At 39.6% G+C, this 20,837-nt stretch overlaps 1 protein-coding gene across 2 annotated transcripts in view; it reads left to right on the top strand.

Moving 5' to 3' along the window:
- ELP1 (elongator acetyltransferase complex subunit 1) overlaps nt 1–20,837 on the top strand; it is a 267,173-nt gene that overhangs the window by 25,000 nt on the left and 221,336 nt on the right. For both annotated transcript variants that reach the window (XM_053703228.1, XM_053703227.1), the window contains exons 5-7: nt 2,989–3,069; nt 9,465–9,550; nt 14,054–14,153. In XM_053703228.1, coding sequence (XP_053559203.1) covers nt 2,989–3,069; nt 9,465–9,550; nt 14,054–14,153 — 267 coding nt within the window. The remainder of the gene's footprint in view (nt 1–2,988; nt 3,070–9,464; nt 9,551–14,053; nt 14,154–20,837) is intronic.

Here is a 20,837-nt window from a genome sequence, read left to right as displayed (position 1 = left end):
ATTGGCTGATTGGATCAGCCAATCGGATTGAACTTGATTCTGATTGGCTGATTCCATCAGCCAATCAGAAAATTCCTACCTTAATTCCGATTGGCTGATAGAATCCTATCAGCCAATCGGAATTCGAGGGACGCCATCTTGGATGACGTCCCTTAAAGGAACCGTCATTCGTCGGGAGACAACGGAAGAAGAGCATGGATCCGCGTCGCCTGCTTCAAGATGGACCCGCTCCGCACCGGATGGAAGAAGATCGAAGATGCCGCTTGGAGAAGATGTTTGCCGGTCCGGATGTCCTCTTCTTGCCGGATAGGAGGAAGACTTTGGAGCCTCTTCTGGACCTCTTCAGCCACCGGATGATGGATCGCCAACCCCCGCTTGGGTTGGATGAAGATGTTGGAGCCAGGACGGATCGGTGATACCTGGATGGTGAAGACAAGGTAGGAAGATCTTCAGGGGCTTAGTGTTAGGTTTCTTTAAGGGGGGTTTGGGTTAGATTAGGGGTATGTGGGTGGTGGGTTGTAATGTTGGGGGGGGGTATGGTATGTTTTTTTTTTACAGGCAAAAGAGCTGAAATTCTTGGGGCATGCCCCGCAAAGGGCCCTGTTCAGGGCTGGTAAGGTAAAAGAGCTTGTAACTTTTTTAATTTAGAATAGGGTAGGGAATTTTTTATTTTGGGGGGCTTTGTTATTTTATTAGGGGGCTTAGAGTAGGTGTAATTAGTTTAAAATTGTTGTAATATTTTTCTTATGTTTGTAAATATTTTTTTATTTTTTGTAACTTAGTTCTTTTTTATTTTTTGTACTTTAGCTAGTTTATTTAATTGTATTTATTTGTAGGAATTGTGTTTAATTAATTTATTGATAGTGTAGTGTTAGGTTAATTGTAGGTAATTGTAGGTAGTTTATTTAATTAATTTATTGATAGGGTAGTGTTAGGTTTAATTATATCTTAGGTTAGGATTTATTTTACAGGTAAATTTGTTATTATTTTAACTAGGTAACTATTAAATAGTTAATAACTATTTAATAGCTATTGTACCTGGTTAAAATAATTACAAAGTTGCCTGTAAAATAAATATTAATCCTAAAATAGCTATAATATAATTATAATTTATATTGTAGCTATATTAGCATTTATTTTACAGGTAAGTATTTAGCTTTAAATAGGAATCATTTATTTAATAAGAGTTAATTTATTTCATTAGATGTAAATTATATTTAAGTTAGGGGGGTGTTAGTGTTAGGGTTAGACTTAGCTTTAGGGGTTAATCCATTTATTATAGTAGCGATGAGCTCCGGTCGGCAGATTAGGGGTTAATAATTGAAGGTAGGTGTCGGCGATGTTAGGGAGGGCAGATTAGGGGTTAATACTATTTATGATAGGGTTAGTGAGGCGGGTTAGGGGTTAATAACTTTATTATAGTAGCGGTGCAGTCCGCTCGGCAGATTAGGGGTTAATAAGTGTAGGCAGGTGTCGGCGACGTTGAGGGGGGCAGATTAGGGGTTAATAAATATAATATAGGGGTCGGCGGTGTTAGGGGCAGCAGATTAGGGGTACATAGGGATAACGTAGGTGGCGGCGCTTTGCGGTCGGAAGATTAGGGGTTAATTATTTTAAGTAGCTGGCGGCGACGTTGTGGGGGGCAGGTTAGGGGTTAATAAATGTAATACAGGGGTCGGCGGGGTTAGGGGCAGCAGATTAGGGGTACATAAGTATAACTTAGGTGGCGGTCGGCAGATTAGGGGTTAAAAAATTTTAATCGAGTGGCGGCGATGTGGGGGGACCTCGGTTTAGGGGTACATAGGTAGTTTATGGGTGTTAGTGTACTTTAGGGTACAGTAGTTAAGAGCTTTATGAACCGGCGTTAGCCCAGAAAGCTCTTAACTCCTGCTATTTTCCTGCGGCTGGAGTTTTGTCGTTAGAGCTCTACCGCTCACTTCAGAAACGACTCTAAATACCGGCGTTAGGAAGATCCCATTGAAAAGATAGGATACGCAAATGGCGTAGGGGGATCTGCGGTATGGAAAAGTCGCGGCTGAAAAGTGAGCGTTAGACCCTTTAATCACTGACTCCAAATACCAGCGGGCGGCCAAAACCAGCGTTAGGAGCCTCTAACGCTGGTTTTGACGGCTACCGCCGAACTCCAAATCTAGGCCTAAGTTTGCTGCAATTGTTTTGCAATTGCCAAACCCAACCGATCAGTTACCTCATAATGAGGAACCAATCTGAGCTTCAGTTTGCAGCTGAAAATGTTAGCCATGGTCATTATGCTAGTATTAAGTGCATAGTTTTTTTTTTTTGCATTTATTGTTAAAGCCAGTTGGAGGAACATATGTAGCAGGCTTAGCCTTGAAAAGTCAGCTGGATGCATTTCCAGCTTTGAGAGAGAGAGAACATTTTTGAAGCTAAATTACATGAAAAGGGGGCAAATGAATAATGAAAATATGCAAATAGAAAAAATTCAGGGCACTGGTTACAATATGGGCAAAAGGTCAAGTTATTACCGGTGCTTAAATAAAAATCAAAACATCAAATTAGAAAAAAGAATAAACAAAGTACTTATAGTTAGCACTCTTGACTCAAAAAAAGGAATTTTATGTGTATAAACACAAAATAATGGCTGTAATGCTATGAACATTCTTGATCCTTGGCATTAAATTACACATACGTTTAGACGTGAGTTTAAAAAAATAGTCTTCTACACCAAAAAGTTGGACCCATTTTTAAGTAAAGCTGTGGATCAACCTAGTGTCAACGCTATGTGACCGCTCCATGCTTAACTATTATGTTATTATTTTGATCATCACTGGCTCCCAAGTACCAGTTTGCTTTTCCAGCTGTTATTTTATGCAGTGCAATAATTGCTGTTTTTAAATGGTACTTAATTCATTTTAAACTAATGTAACTTTAAAGTAGGTTTACTGTATTTCTTGATATAATCTTCTAAAAACCAGTAGTCAAATGTTATTTTTTGTATGTTTTCTGCAGGTCAGCAGTCTCTCATAATGATGACTAAAGACTTTGAACCAATTACTGAAACGCCAATCCACCAAGAGGATTTTGGTGAAGGTAAATGTTGTTCTTTGTATTTTCATAAGTATATTTGTCTTTCACAAACTGTATTTTCCATTTTAAAAATGTATATATTAAAGTGATTGTAAAGTTTAATCAATTACTGCCTAGTATATAAAAGTATTCTTTCTTCTGTTATGTGTGATCAGTCCACGGGTCATCATTACTTCTGGGATATAACTCCTCCCCAACAGGAAATGCAAGAGGATTCACCCAGCAGAGCTGCATATAGCTCCTCCCCTCTACGTCACTCCCAGTCATTCTCTTGCACCCAAAGACTAGATAGGATGTGTGAGAGGACTATGGTGATTATACTTAGTTTTTATAACTTCAATCAAAAGTTTGTTATTTTACAATAGCACCGGAGCGTGTTATTACCTCTCTGGCAGAGTTTGAAGAAGAATCTACCAGAGTTTTTACTATGATTTTAACCGGAGTAGTTAAGATCATATTGCTGTTTCTCGGCCATCTGAGGGAGGTAAAAGCTTCAGATCAGGGGACAGCGGGCAGATGAATCTGCATTGAGGTATGTAGCAGTTTTTATTTTCTGAATGGAATTGATGAGAAAATCCTGCCATACCGTTATAATGACATGTATGTATACTCTACACTTCAGTATTCTGGGGATGGTATTTCACCGGAATTACTCTGTTAAAAGTACATTAAACCTTTTAATAGGTATTTATTATGTTAAACGTTTTTGCTGGAATGTAGAATCGTTTGCATTTTCTGAGGTACTGAGTGAATAAATATTTGGGCATTATTTTTCCACTTGGCAGTTGCTTGTTTTAATTGTGACAGTTTCGTTTCTCTCTCACTGCTGTGTGTGAGGGGGAGGGGCCGTTTTTGGCGCTCTTTGCTACGCATCAAAAATTTCCAGTCAGTTACTCTTGTATTTCCTGCATGATCCGGTTCATCTCTAACAGAACTCAGGGGTCTTCAAACTTCTTTGGAGGGAGGTAGATTCTCTCAGCAGAGCTGTGAGACTTATATATTGACTGTTATTAAAAACGTTGCTCTGTAATTTTTATGTTTCAAATTTAATTATTGTTACTTTACTAATGGGAACAAACCTTTGCTAAAAGTTGTGTTGTTTTTAAGGATTGATGCTATAACTGTCTTTCAGTTCATTATTTCAACTGTCATTTAATCGTTTAGTGCTTCTTTGAGGCACAGTACGTTTTTGTTAAATAAGATTGTAACCAAGTTGCAAGTTTATTGCTAGTGTGTTAAACATGTCTGATTCAGAGGAAGATATCTGTGTCATTTGTTCCAATGCCAAGGTGGAGCCCAATAGAAATTTATGTACTAACTGTATTGATGCTACTTTAAATAAAAGCCAATCTGTACAAATTGAACAAATTTCACCAAACAGCGAGGGGAGAGTTATGCCGACTAACTCGCCTCACGTGTCAGTACCTGCATCTCCCGCCCGGGAGGTGCGTGATATTATGGCGCCTAGTACATCTGGGCGGCCATTACAGATAACATTACAAGATATGGCTACTGTTATGACTGAAGTTTTGGCTAAATTACCAGAACTAAGAGGCAAGCGTGATCACTCTGGGGTGAGAACAGAGTGCGCTGATAATACTAGGGCCATGTCTGATACTGCGTCACAGCTTGCAGAGCATGAGGACGGAGAGCTTCATTCTGTGGGTGATGGTTCTGATCCAAACAGATTGGATTCAGATATTTCAAATTTTAAATTTAAATTGGAGAACCTCCGTGTATTACTAGGGGAGGTTTTAGCGGCTCTCAATGATTGTAACACTGTTGCAATACCAGAGAAATTGTGTAGGTTGGATAAATACTTTGCGGTACCGGCGAGTACTGACGTTTTTCCTATACCTAAGAGACTAACTGAAATTGTTACTAAGGAGTGGGATAGACCCGGTGTGCCGTTCTCACCCCCTCCAATATTTAGAAAGATGTTTCCAATAGACGCCACCACACGGGACTTATGGCAAACGGTCCCTAAGGTGGAGGGAGCAGTTTCTACTTTAGCTAAGCGTACCACTATCCCGGTGGAGGATAGCTGTGCTTTTTCAGATCCAATGGATAAAAAATTAGAGGGTTACCTTAAGAAAATGTTTGTTCAACAAGGTTTTATATTGCAACCCCTTGCATGCATCGCGCCGATTACGGCTGCGGCAGCATTTTGGATTGAGTCTCTGGAAGAGAACCTTAGTTCAGCTACCCTGGACGACATTACGGACAGGCTTAGAGTCCTTAAACTAGCTAATTCATTCATTTCGGAGGCCGTAGTACATTTAACCAAACTTACGGCTAAGAATTCAGGATTCGCCATTCAGGCACGTAGGGCGCTGTGGCTAAAATCCTGGTCAGCTGATGTAACTTCTAAGTCCAAATTACTTAATATACCTTTCAAGGGGCAAACTTTATTTGGGCCCGGTTTGAAAGAAATTATCGCTGACATTACAGGAGGTAAGGGCCACGCCCTGCCTCAAGACAAAGCCAAAGCTAAGGCTAGACAGTCTAATTTTCGTCCCTTTCGGAATTTCAAAGCAGGAGCAGCATCAACTTCCACTGCACCAAAACAGGAAGGAGCTGTTGCTCGTTACAGACAAGGCTGGAAACCTAACCAGTCCTGGAACAAGGGCAAGCAGGCCAGGAAACCTGCTGCTGCCCCAAAGACAGCATGAACCGAGGGCCCCCGATCCGGGACCGGATCTAGTGGGGGGCAGACTCTCTCTCTTCGCCCAGGCTTGGGCAAGAGATGTTCAGGATCCCTGGGCGCTAGAGATCATATCTCAGGGATACCTTCTAGACTTCAAATTCTCTCCCCCAAGAGGGAGATTTCATCTGTCAAGGTTGTCAACAAACCAGATAAAGAAAGAAGCGTTTCTACGCTGTGTACAAGATCTGTTATTAATGGGAGTGATCCATCCGGTTCCGCGGTCGGAACAAGGACAAGGGTTTTACTCAAACCTGTTTGTGGTTCCCAAAAAAGAGGGAACTTTCAGGCCAATCTTGGATTTAAAGATCCTAAACAAATTCCTAAGAGTTCCATCGTTCAAAATGGAAACTATTCGGACAATCTTACCCATGATCCAAAAGGGTCAGTACATGACCACAGTGGATTTAAAGGATGCTTACCTTCACATACCGATTCACAAAGATCATTACCGGTATCTAAGGTTTGCCTTCTTAGACAGGCATTACCAGTTTGTAGCTCTTCCATTCGGATTGGCTACGGCTCCAAGAATCTTCACAAAGGTTCTGGGTGCCCTTCTGGCGGTACTAAGACCGCGAGGAATTTCGGTAGCTCCGTACCTAGACGACATTCTGATACAAGCTTCAAGCTTTCAAACTGCCAAGTCTCATACAGAGTTAGTTCTGGCATTTCTAAGGTCGCATGGATGGAAAGTGAACGAAAAGAAGAGTTCTCTTTTTCCTCTCACAAGAGTTCCATTCTTGGGGACTCTTATAGATTCTGTAGAAATGAAGATTTATCTGACAGAAGACAGATTAACAAAGCTTCTAAATGCATGCCGTGTCCTTCATTCCATTCAACTCCCGTCAGTAGCTCAATGCATGGAGGTGATCGGCTTAATGGTAGCAGCAATGGACATAGTACCCTTTGCACGTCTACATCTCAGACCGCTGCAATTGTGCATGCTGAGTCAGTGGAATGGGGATTACTCAGACTTGTCCCCTACTCTGAATCTGGATCAAGAGACCAGAAACTCTCTTCTATGGTGGCTTTCTCGGCCACATCTGTCCAGGGGGATGCCATTCAGCAGGCCGGACTGGACAATTGTAACAACAGACGCCAGCCTACTAGGTTGGGGCGCTGTCTGGAATTCTCTGAAGGCTCAGGGACAATGGAATCAGGAGGAAAGTCTCCTACCAATAAACATTCTGGAATTAAGAGCAGTTCTCCATGCCCTTCTGGCTTGGCCCCAGTTAAAAACTCGGGGGTTCATCAGGTTTCAGTCGGACAACATCACGACTGTAGCTTACATCAACCATCAAGGAGGGACAAGAAGCTCCCTAGCAATGATGGAAGTATCAAAGATAATTCGCTGGGCAGAGTCTCACTCTTGCCACCTGTCAGCAATCCACATCCCGGGAGTGGAGAACTGGGAGGCGGATTTCTTGAGTCGCCAGACTTTTCATCCGGGGGAGTGGGAACTTCATCCGGAGGTCTTTGCCCAAATACTTCGACGTTGGGGCAAACAGAGATAGATCTTATGGCGTCTCGCCAGAACGCCAAACTTCCTCGCTACGGGTCCAGATCCAGGGATCCGGGAGCGGTTCTGATAGATGCTTTAACAGCACCTTGGAACTTCGGGATGGCTTATGTGTTTCCACCCTTCCCGCTGCTTCCTCGATTGATTGCCAAAATCAAACAGGAGAGAGCATCAGTGATTCTAATAGCGCCTGCATGGCCACGCAGGACTTGGTATGCAGATCTAGTGGACATGTCATCCTGTCCGCCTTGGTCTCTACCTCTAAGACAGGACCTTCTGATACAGGGTCCATTCAAACATCAAAATCTAACTTCTCTGAAGCTGACTGCTTGGAAATTGAACGCTTGATTTTATCAAAACGTGGTTTTTCTGAGTCGGTTATTGATACCCTGATACAGGCTAGGAAGCCTGTTACCAGAAGGATTTACCATAAGATATGGCGTAAATACCTATACTGGTGCGAATCCAAAGGTTACTCCTGGAGTAAGGTTAGGATTCCTAGGATATTGTCCTTTCTACAAGAAGGTTTAGAAAAGGGTTTATCGGCTAGCTCATTAAAGGGACAGATCTCAGCTCTGTCCATCTTGTTACACAGGCGTCTGTCAGAAAATCCAGACGTCCAGGCCTTTTGTCAGGCTTTAGCTAGGATCAAGCCTGTGTTTAAAACTGTTGCTCCGCCATGGAGTTTAAACTTAGTTCTTAACGTTTTACAGGGTGTTCCGTTTGAACCCCTTCATTCCATTGATATAAAATTGTTATCTTGGAAAGTTCTGTTTTTAATGGCTATTTCCTCGGCTCGAAGAGTCTCTGAGTTATCAGCCTTACATTGTGATTCTCCTTATCTGATTTTTCGCTCAGACAAGGTAGTTCTGCGTACTAAACCTGGGTTCTTACCTAAGGTAGTCACTAACAGGAATATCAATCAAGAGATTGTTGTTCCATCCTTGTGTCCAAATCCTTCTTCAAAGAAGGAACGTCTTCTACACAATCTGGATGTAGTTCGTGCCCTCAAGTTCTACTTGCAGGCAACTAAGGATTTTCGACAAACGTCTTCCCTGTTTGTCGTGTACTCTGGTCAGAGGAGAGGTCATAAGGCTTCGGCTACCTCTCTCTCCTTCTGGCTTCGTAGCATAATTCGTTTAGCCTATGAGACTGCTGGACAGCAGCCTCCTGAAAGAATTACAGCTCATTCTACTAGAGCTGTGGCTTCCACTTGGGCCTTTAAGAATGAGGCCTCTGTTGAACAGATTTGCAAGGCTGCAACTTGGTCTTCGCTTCATACTTTTTCCAAATTTTACAAATTTGACACTTTTGCTTCTTCGGAGGCTATTTTTGGGAGAAAGGTTCTTCAGGCAGTGGTTCCTTCTGTATAATGAGCCTGCCTATCCCTCCCGTCATCCGTGTACTTTTGCTTTGGTATTGGTATCCCAGAAGTAATGATGACCCGTGGACTGATCACACATAACAGAAGAAAACATAATTTATGCTTACCTGATAAATTCCTTTCTTCTGTTGTGTGATCAGTCCACGGCCCGCCCTGTTTTAAGGCAGGTAAATATCTTTTAGATTATACTCCAGTCACCACTTCACCCTTGGTTTCTCCTTTCTCGTTGATTCTTGGTCGAATGACTGGGAGTGACGTAGAGGGGAGGAGCTATATGCAGCTCTGCTGGGTGAATCCTCTTGCATTTCCTGTTGGGGAGGAGTTATATCCCAGAAGTAATGATGACCCGTGGACTGATCACACAACAGAAGAAAGGAATTTATCAGGTAAGCATAAATTATGTTTTTAAACAGGGACACAAATCTGGCTTCCTCCAATCGTTGCGTGCCCCATCTGGCCTCCACCTTGTGGGGCACGCAACAATTGGAGGAAGCTGGATTTGTCATCAATCTGCTAAATACAGTATGAGATTCAGGCGGAGGAATGGCACAATGTTTACCAGCACTCGATGGTAAATATTTTTAAAAAGAAGCATCTTTCAAAATGTTAATGAATTAAAGTGCCCCTATTTTAATGATTACTTTTATATACTGGGCAGTAATTTATTAAACTTTACAATCACTTTAAGTTCTAAGGGGATTCTTGTAGATAAATAATTTTCTAAATTATTATGAGCAGCACCTATATATGATGTATTGCAGCTTTAATGAAGTCTGTAATTGTCTAAACAGGAAAATTTATCACAGTTGGGTGGGGAAAAAAAGAGACCCAGTTCCATGGATCTGAAGGAAAACAAGCAGCGCGACAAAAAACAGTGGTAATGTACCAACCTGCTCCTTTTTTTATTTTGTTCAAAGTATTACAATAATCATAATAACTGAGCAACAAAAACACAGTACATACCAAGTATTGATTCTTCTTCACAAACCTACTAGCACATAGATTAAAAGTTAAAGGGACAGTTTACTTAAAACATTTTATTATTTAAAAAGATATATAATACCTTTATTACCCGTTCACCAGTTTTGCATAACCAACACTGTTGTATTAATATATGCTTTACCTCCGATTACCTTGTATCTAAGCCTCTGCAGACTGCCCCCTTAGCTCCGTTCTTTTGACAGACATGTATTTTAGCCTATCTGTGCTGACTCAAAAAAAAACTCCACGGGAGTGAGCACACTGTTATCTATATGGCACACATGAACTAAATGTGAACAACTGTCAAAATTCACTGAGATAAGAGGCGGCCTTCAAGGGCTTAGAAATTAGCATATGAGCTACAGAGGTTTCGCTTTCAACAAAGAATGCCAAGAAAACGAAGCAAATTTAATGATAAAAGTAAATTGGAAAGTTGTATAAAATTGCATGCCCCATCTGAATCCTGAAAGTTTAATTTTGATTTGACTGTCCCTTTAATTCTGGGATCCCATTAAATAAATGACCATGGGCATTAAATCTAGCAAATCCTTAATCTGAACGGCCGGCATTACTTAAAGTGAATGTAACGTTTAATGAATGAGTGCCCGTTTTTTAAGGGACACTTTCATTCAGTAAAATTTACATTGAAGCGTCTTAGTTTAAATACCTTTTTTCTTTAGGAAACTCAGACCGGCGATCCTCTGCTTACAGCTCCTCTGTACCGGCTTCCTCCAATTGTTGCATGGCCTCACGAGATGGATGCTCCGGGGTGCACGCCATGATTGGAGGAACCACGTTTCGTCATTGCTGTGCTAAGTAAAGAGGAGCTGCGGGCTGAGGATTGCCGGTCTGGGTTTCTGAAAGAAAAAGGTAAGTATTAAAAAACAACCAACAACGCTACAATGTAAAGTTTAATGAATGAAAGTGCCCCTGTTTTTCATAGTATTTTTGAAAACCGGGCACTCATTCACTGAACTTCATATTCACTTTAACATAGCCGATGAACTGGAAACCAGAACTTGAAAAGTTGCAACTGTTATTCGAAAATTAAAAATAAATAGTACCCTCACCTAGCAATTGTACAATAAAACATACGTTGAGGAAAGATAATTGACTCAAACGGCTAAGAGTTTGTAATCAGGATATCATAACTCAGATTATTGCACGCAGGGTAGTTTGAGGGGCTGCTAGGGAGAGAGAGAAAGAGAAGAAAGAGAAAAAAACCTGTTTACAGCTTACTACCAGTTATGCATTATTTTCCATATTTCTCATATCCTCTCTACCTTCTCCTAATATAGACCATTGTTTCTCAACAGCGGTACTCGAATACCCCCAACAGTGCAGGTTTACATTACCAGAGCACAGGTGAAATAATCAGCTGATGGGTGAGAGCAGGTTAGTAACCATGGTATTACTGATCAGATGATTACTTCACCTGTGCACTGGTTCAGCTATAATGAAAATCTGGCCTGTTGGGGGTACTTGAGGACCGCGGTTAAGAAACACTGTTCTAGGCCACAGCTAAGGTACCACACCATAGAGTTACTATTATTTATGCTGTATGCATTAAATTGCAACATCTGCGTGTATCCAACTGTCCCAGATTTTCCAATAACTCTATAGTCTATCTTGCTCTCTATATACTCCACTTTCCATTTAGGCCAGATAATCTAATGTACTTGTCACTTTAATCACACGGGGGGTACAATAACCCTACTTACCTTGCTGGAAATATACTTTCTCATTTTAAAAGCTCCAAAGGGAGAAACTTCGAGTACTGGGTAGTGACACAAGAACATCCTCTTGGAGTTAGTCACAAGCCTGCTACAGGTGTCGCGGGGACTTGTCCCTTACCTTCTCCTGTTGGGTCAGTCTTCCGTAGGTGTCTCTGGGACAGTTTCTGCAGCTGGTAAACACAGTAGAGTGTGTGCGCCTAAACTAAGATATAAGATTAATGTGCTTACATAACCCGCAGGCTATTTGCAGGTACTAGCTGAAGTACATCACTGTCAGGGGACACATTTATTTTTAGACGTTACTACCTTTAATAACTAGACTGTTACTATGTGGCTTTAGAGTATATAGGAGACATTGCTTTACGGGCATTATTAAAACTCTCTTTGTGTGTGTGTGTTTTTTCATGTTCTTTTGTGCATTTTAGTACTTGGATTATTCTTTCAAGTACTGGTGTTGTGAAGCGTGCTACTGTGTCTTTTAGCGAGACTTCCTGGATTTTATCTTGCTCCAGGGGGTATTAAGGCATAGGCCAACAAGGCCCATGCCTAGGGTGGCAAATTTTGAGGGGCGGCACTTGCCGGACATTATGCTTTAAATATTTTTATACTGTAAATATTTTTCTCTTTAAAGTGCCTGCAATGACTTCTAATACCAGCTGCATAGTATTAAATGTATTGGATATTGCTCCTTTAGATTTATTCACTTTTGCTTTTTGAAAGTATTGACATTTGTGTATATATAGAGAAAAGATAATGTAAGGAGGCCTGTTGTTCCTGAAGCCTCAGTCCATTTAAAAGAGCACATTGTTGAAAGCTGTGGATGGTGGTTTAAATGAGAAAATCCAGCTAATGGAAACTCAGAGTATTCAGAAGACAAGTAAAACATTTATTCATCAAGATTCTTGAAAGGGTGTGGACAAGGCCTACACTACCATATATTCATGGAAAATTCGCAATATATCCAGGGCCTAAAAGCAAAAGGTTGTTCCATTTGGACTTAGGGCACACTCAACCAGGGTTTTCTGAAGTCTTTGGTGCTAAGCATGATGTAAGGCAATCCGCTTTAGTGAAATTTGGTTGGAAGGTTTTGTCTTCTGTTGTCACAAAGTGTCTTTATGTAATTTGTCTGCTACTATGTATAACACTGCAATAAACAATGCTGCAAACACTGCTGCCAGATGGCTAAATACACATGCACGCTCCTTAGTTCATCTAGAATTACTCTTGAACAAAGAATACCAAGAGAACTAAGCAGAATTCATAATAGAAGTAAATTGGAAAGTTGTTTAAAATTCCATATTACTCTATTCAGTTAATTTAAGTTTAATTTTGACATTACTTTCCCTTTAATCTTTTTGGAAGAAATATTAGAAATGTTATAATTAATTATCATTATCTAATTAATTAAATATCATTTTAAAGGGATAGTAAAGTCCAAATTAAACTTTCATGATTCAGATAGGGTATGTAACTTTAAACAACTTTCTAATTTACTTTTATCATCAACTTAGCTTTGTTCTCTTGAAAGCTAAACCTAGGTCGGCTCATATGCTAATTTATAAGCCCTTGAAGGCCACCTCTCATGTGAATGCATTTGACAGTTTTTCACAGCTAGAGGGTATTAGTTAATGTTTGTCATATAGATAACATTGTGCTCACACACGGGAAGTTTTTTAAGAGTCAGCACTAACTGCCTGAAATTGCCTACAATATTGAGAAATGTAGACAGCATCCTTAAAGTGAAGGTTCATTTTGATGAATTAGTGCCTGGTTTTTAATAAACTTATTAAAAACAAGGGCACTTTAATTCATCAAAATTGACATTTCACTGTTTTCTTCAAAACTTACCTTTTAATCCTGGCAGCCGCTCCAGCACTTCCTCCGCCCATCGCAAGCCGTCTTGGCGGGTCCAAAATGACGAATCTGGCTTCCTCCAATCACAGCGTTGCATCAGGCCAAGATTCCCCTGGGGGGAAGCTGTGATTGGAGGAAACCTGATTCGTCATTTCTGACGTCTGCAGAGGCTTCCGACGGCCGGGGGAATCGCTGGAGTGGCATTCAGGATTTAAAGGTAAGTTTTTGAAAAAAACAGTGAAATGTTAATTTTGATAAATTAAAGTGCCCTTGTTTTTTATAGGTTTATTAAAAACCGGGCACTAATTCATCAAAATGGACCTTCGCTTTAAGCCAGAAAAAGAGTATTTTTGGATGTTGTAATTTTTTTATATATATTCTTATTCTTTATCGGCAATTAAGAGCTCCGCTGCAAAGGTCTGGATACAAATTAAATGATTTCAAAGTATTAAAACTGGAACTTTATGAATGATTTGAAAAAAATATTTAAAACCCTGGTGAGAGGCCAATTAAGGCTAGCTGTGAGTTTGACCATTGCTCTAAGCAATCATATAGCTTATTTAGAAAGCATTTTCAGCATTTTAAAGAAAACCTAGGTTACAAAATGTGTTTTTTGGTCTCTCTAGGGAGCATGAGACCAGCACTATTTTACAAAAAAATCAAGTGTTAAAATGTCCCTCTTAAATGAATCTTGATCTTAGTGAAATAATGAAGAAAATAGAAGATATATGATAAACAAATACATGACTGTAGTGTGAATTTAAAAAAAAAGACAATTTAGTGCTTACAGATATATTCTCTTTACTTAGGCAGTGCAACCAGCTATGGCCTGGGATGATCACAGACCCCGAGTCACTTGGAGAGGAGATGGACAATTATTTGCGGTTAGCGCTGTTTGCAAGGAAACAGGTGAGGGGTATTTATAGAAAATGAGACAACCAAACTTGTTTAATAAAGGTTACTTGTATCTATATGTGTGTGTGTATAATAGGTCAATATTTAAATTCATTTGTTGATAATATTTACTCATTATTTACATATAATTTGATAAAATGCAAGTTATTATGAAATATTTGATGTGTATGGGACAAAAAGCACTTACATTAAAGGACCACTAAATTCAATAGATTTAAAGGGACACTGAACCCAATTTTTTTTTATTCCATGATTCAGATAGAGCATGCAATTTTAAGCAACTTTCTAATTTACTCCTATTATCAAATTTTCTTCATTCTCTTGGTATCTTTATTTGAAAAGCAAGAATGTAAGTTTAGAAGCCGGACCATTTTTGGTGAACAACCTGGTTCTTGTTCTTGCTGATTGGTGGATAAATTCACCCACCAATAAACAAGTGCTGTCCAGAGTACTGAACCAAAAATTGTCTGGCTCCTTAGCTTAGATGCCTTCTTTTTCAAATAAAGATAGCAAGAGAACGAAGAAAAATTGATAATAGGAGTAAATTAGAAAGTTGCTTAAAATTGCATGCACTATCTGAATCACAAAAGCAAAAATTTGGGTTCAGTGTCCCTTTAACCCCTTAACGACCGAGGACGTGCAGGGTACGTCCTCAGAAAAAAGGCAGTTAATGCCTGAGGACGTACCCTGCACGTCCTCGGTGTGGAAAGCAGCTGGAAGCGATCCTGCTCGCTTCCAGCTGCTTTCCGGTTATTGCAGTGATGCCTCGATATGGAGGCATCCTGCAATAACCTTAAATGGCCATCCGGTGCAGAGAGAGACACTCTGTGGCCCTCTCTGCACCGGACATCGGTGGCCGGTAACGTTGGTGGGTGGGAGCTGACTTGGGAGGCGGGTGGGCGGCCATCGATGGGCCGGGTAATGTAGAGGGGGGCGGGATCGGGGCGGGGGCGATGGGGGCGTGCACGCCGGGCGGCGGGCGGGCACGTGCACGGGGCGGGAGCGGGTGGGAACCGCTACACTACAGAAAAGTTTCAGTGTAAAGCTAGGAGGGGGTGGGGGTTTGTTCTTTGGTGGGTAGGGGAGCTACACTACAGAAAATGGGGAAAAAATGAAAAAGCAACTGTTTTTTTTTATAAACTGGGTACTGGCAGACAGCTGCCAGTACCCAAGATGGCGGCCATTAAGGCAGAGGGGGAGGGTTAGACAGCTGTTTGGTGGGGGATCAGCCAGGTTGGGGGCTAAGGGGGGCTCCTACACAGCAGCATATGTAAATATGCTTTAAAAAAAAACAACCAAAAAGCCTAAATATATATTTTATTTTAGTACTGGCAGAGTTGCTGCCAGTACTTAAGATGGCGGGGACAATTGTGGGGTGGGGGAGGGAAGGGAGCTGTTTGGGAGGGATCAGGGGGTCTGATGTGTCAGGTGGGAGGCTGATCTCTACACTAAAGCTAAAATTAACCCTGCAAGCTCCCTACAAACTTCCTAATTAACCCCTTCACTGCTAGCTATAATACACGTGTGATGCGCAGCGGCATTTAGCGGCCTTCTAAGTACCAAAAAGCAACGCCAAAGCCATATATGTCTGCTATTTCTGAACAAAGGGGATCCCAGAGAAGCATTTAGAACAATTTGTGCCATAATTGCACAAGCTGTTTGTAAATGATTTCAGTGAGAAACCTAAAATTGTGAAAAATTTAACTTTTTTTTTAATTTGATCGCAATTGGCGGTGAAATGGTGGCATGAAATATACCAAAATGGGCCTAGATCATTACTTGGGGTTGTCTACTACACTACACTAAAGCTAAAATTACCCCAAAAAGCTCCCTACATGCTCCCTAATTAACCCCTTTACTGCTGGGCATAATACACGTGTGGTGCACAGTGGCATTTAGCATCCTTCTAATTACCAAAAAGCAACACCAAAGCCATATATGTCTGCTATTTCTGAACAAAGGGGATCCCAAAGAAAAATTTACAATCATTTATGCCATAATTGCACAAGCTGTTTGTAAATAATTTCAGTGAGAAACCAAAAGTTTGTGAAAAAATTTGTGAAAAAGTGAACGATTTTTTGTATTTGATCGCATTTGGCGGTGAAATGGTGGCATGAAATATACCAAAATTGGCCTAGATCAATATTTTGGGATGTTTACTAAAAAAAAATATATACATGTCAATAGATATTCAGGGATTCCTGAAAGATATTAGTGTTCTAATGTAACTAGCGCTAATCTTGAAAAAAAAATGGTTTGGAAATAGCAAAGTGCTACTTGTATTTATGGCCCTATAACTTACAAAAAAAGCAAAGAACATGTAAACATTGGGTATTTCTAAACTCAGGACAAAATTTAGAAACTATTTAGCATGGGTGTTTTTTGGTGGTTGCAGATGTATAACAGATTTTGGGGGTCAAAGTTAGAAAAAGTGTGTTTTTTTTCCATTTTTTTCTCATATTTTATAATTTTTTTTAAAGTAAATTATAAGATATGATGAAAATAATGGTATCTTTGGAAAGTCCATTTAATGGCGAGAAAAACGGTATATAATATATGTGGGTACAGTAAATGAGTAAGAGGAAAATTACAGCTAAACACAAACACCGCAAAAATGTAAAAATAGCCTTGGTCCCAAATGGACAGAAAATGGAAAAGTGCTGTGGTCATTAAGGGGTTAAATAATTGAAAAATACACAATAAAAAGAGCACTTACTTTGCAGTAGAATATTTTTTGGCAAATTCCAAAGTAAATCCAATTTTCCCTCCCCTTATATTGTGACAGACATCAATCACAAAATGTCTATATACCCTACACATTTTATTTTAATTTTATAATTTATCTTAATCATGAAACTTTAAAGGGCCACTAAGGTCAAAATTAAACACGTTATCCTATTTTTCATGCAAAAAATATTTGTAAATTAAAACGGTTTACTTTGAGTTAGAGAAGGAGCAGCATGCGTGTGTGCAACTGTTTCTTAAAAGACATTAAACACCTCCTTGCTTCTAAATGGAGAGTAAACACTATGCAATTACAAGGCATTTGTGTTGTGTTGCTATAGAATGACATCTCAGCCAGGTCTTAATTTCTATAAAACAAATTTACATCCTTTTTTACTGCAATTGTTTGGAGGAGCCAATCCAGGCTTGCATCTGCAGACAACAAGGCTAGCCACAGCAGTTGTTATCCATTAATGCCAATTAAGGAAATATATGTAGCAGGGTTACTCTTGGGGGGTCAAGTGCTGAGAACTAGAAAATCATCAATTTTCATAGCTAAATTACATGAAAGGGGAGCAAAATTAATATTGAAATATATAGCACAGTTGTTTTATGATACAGAATTAAACATTTTATATGAAAATCTCAAGGTGTTTAAGAAACCTTGTAATTGCCCCCACACTCCCTAGAGAGGCCAAAAAAGCTAATTCTGTAAACTGAACACATCTAGTGAGCAAGTGACAGTAAAGCAGAGGTAGTTGTCTTTCTTTGCCAATGATGATACAGAGAAAGTGCAAAACCAATACTACAGTATTCCTTTCAAATGTAACAGCTTTTACTTAACATTTCTATGAAAACAATATTTTTGGTGTGCATTCTGCTCTTTCAAATTCATCATAGAATTTTTGGAGTGCTGTGTCCCGTTAATGACAGGTCGCGTCTCTGTGAAGCTCTTGATCCTAGCCTAGTATTTTAGGTTATTTCGTATAAATAAATAAATAATGCTACTATAGAGTAATCCAAATCGCTGAACGCAGGAATATCATATACATCTAAAAGAGAGCGCCAGAGCTGATATTTCGCCGGTTAGACGGTCCTATGTTCTGTGGGAAAGCCATGCGTATATGCCATTATCTAGGCCTTGGATGTTCCTTCTAATAGAGCTCCATGTGGCTAAGGCTGCCGCACATATTCCCTCCCAGATTTTGGGGTTACGAAATACAAAGATACTCTCTTAACATCTATATCTAATCTACACTTATAATAGCACTGCTGTGATACTCTTACTCTTTTATGCCTTCGTCTTCATTGATGATATATGCACAGCAATTCAGGTCATGATAGTGGATTTTGAACAATCTATGATACTGATCCTCAACTGCCTTTCACTGAATAACCAACCTACAGATGTTATGATGCCAATACAAAAGATGAGGAACTCGCTGCACATGGGATGTATTCAGCTGAGGGAGATGTGGCTGGTCTCCTGGAGCGGAGTACATGCCTCTCAAAAGACCAGGTGGAGGATACTATACCGGACATTACACTTATGGTAATTTATAATTGCTCTGATGGCTGGTTCTTTTTGTAGGTCTTTGATGACCTACTTTCTAAGAAAGACCCAACAAGCATTGTAAAGTTGCCTTCCGGATGATGAGCTGTCGCCTCCGGTGGCCCCTCCAACTCACCGAGAGATTCTTTTCAAGAGGGCTGGTTGTTGGCATGGATCTTAATGTTGCAGAGAGTGTTTGGATCAGCAGTCAAGCTGTGGACAACAGATCGACCCACCCGGTGACAGCAGAAGAAACAAAGAGACTGCAAGCTCTATGTTAGCTATTACGTGCTGTGACCAATGTGGTTTCCCTACAGTAGAGAGGAATATAGGGTATTGTAGCATAAGAGTGTTAAACTTCCTACAATATACAGTTAAAGGCTTGTCAGCTAACAGTAAAACCAGAGTTGGTTAAATGGAGGTGTGCCCTTGACCCAGATCACCCTTTGATGCAATCTCTGTAACATATGTTTGAGATGGCCTTTTTCCAAGTTCTGCAAATTCATGAAGCCAGGGGACACTGTTCTAGTTAATTGGAGTACTCGTATAATTCCCCAGCAGCTTATTGCCTTTAGTGTGTTATTAGTTGGTGTGTTAGATATTTAGTGTTCACTAATTGCTGAGGGATAGTTAAGGCTTCTCATCCAGAGTAAGTAATGATTAGCTTATGTTTAACGCTATCCTGGGACTTTGCTTCCTTGTTTTTATCTCTATTAGTCCTACTTATAGGTGTTTTTCAAGTTTATGTTTATCTCACTTTATACCACATTGATATTTTACTGATTTATTATTTTAGGGGCTGCTTTTAGATAGTTATACACTCTGCCGTAGTTTTTTTGGGTGGTGAAAGATTAGTTCATATATATGAGGCATAGGCAGTGAGATAGCCTTTATAATTTGTTTAATATAGCCTGTTTGTTTGAGGGTTTTTTTTTGCTTTTTTTTTCATGTGGAAATATTTATGCACTTTCATTACATTTTAGTTACCCTTGAGCACTCACTTGATTACTTAAACCATAATTGTTCTACACCTTGGGCTCTGTTAGTGCGTCTCCTGTAACTATAAGGTTATAGCTCCCTTAGTTCCCCATGCAAAATTTGATACAGTCATCTACAACTAGTACATATGACTTTCCTCCTGAGCCTTGTAGGGACATTAAACACTTTGAGATGGTAATGAAAAATTATAAATAATATATATACATAACAAAAACTCTGCAACATACTTTCAGTATTTATTTGCCCCCTTTTCCTGTAATTCCACTCTCAAATTGTGAACTTTTCAGTTTCTGTTAGAAATGGAAGTGCAGAACACAGATTCCACACAGCCATTGGCTGCACACTCTAGTGACCTATTTATAGCTGTACCTAATTGGCCACAGCAGAGAATGTAACCTAAGTTACAACATGGCAGCTCCCATTGTTTTATAGACATTAAAACTTTTTACACTTATTTTATCAACATTTAAACAGCTAATTAAACTTTAAAAAATACATCTACATGTTATTTTCAGACTAATCTTTTCTTTGAATGAATCATTCTATCTAGCATTTATTTAGTGTTTAATGTTTTCAAATATAGTGATTTAGTACTCAGTTTCATTTCAGCTTTTTAGATTTTGCATATGATGGTAGCTAACTCCCTGTTTAGGATATACATTACATAGCAGTAGACAGCAGCACTTGTAAAGTAAAATGACCTTTAATTTCAAAGTAATAAAGGTCATTTTACTTTACAAGTTCTGCTGTCTACTGCTATGTGTTTGAAGGTAACTGCAGCAAATTTTAATCAGCTTGCACTACAGTGGAGGTGCTGTGCTTTATGGTGTTTTATAGAAACTCTATTAAGCTGGTTACATATTGTGCTGTCCTTCTAATAAGAGAACAGGTGGCCCCAAAAGTGGTCCGCTAATATGTTTTATATGTTCTATAATTTCCCCGCTATGTTTAGGCTATGTATCTGGAGGTCCAAGAGGGGCCTTAGTTTTTTAGTAGGGGATGCTTTTTACTCATAGTTTCATGTTATTGGAGGAGTAAGTTATATAACAAAAGTTTACAAAAAAATTGAGGTGTTTTTCTCTTATTTTCTTTCCAATTACCAGGCATTGTATAAGTTGTTTAAATGTAGCCACCAATCGGCAAGCATTACCCAGGGTTCTGAACCAAAAATAGACTGGCTCCCAAGGTTACATTCCTGCTTTTTCAAATAAAGATACCAAGAGAACAAAGAAAAATTAATAATGGGAGTAAATTCGAAATTTGCTTAAAACTGCATGCTCTATCTGAATCATGAAAGAGAAAAAAAAATTGGTTTTCATATCCCTTTATCTTAACTAGAGTCCTAGGGTGTTAGAAGAGATATTGCCATTTTTACAGTTTTGGACTATATTGCATCCTTAACA

The sequence above is a fragment of the Bombina bombina genome, chromosome 2, assembly GCF_027579735.1.
Source record: "Bombina bombina isolate aBomBom1 chromosome 2, aBomBom1.pri, whole genome shotgun sequence".
Taxonomy (NCBI): domain Eukaryota; kingdom Metazoa; phylum Chordata; class Amphibia; order Anura; family Bombinatoridae; genus Bombina; species Bombina bombina.
This window is presented reverse-complemented; position numbering and strand designations above follow the sequence as displayed.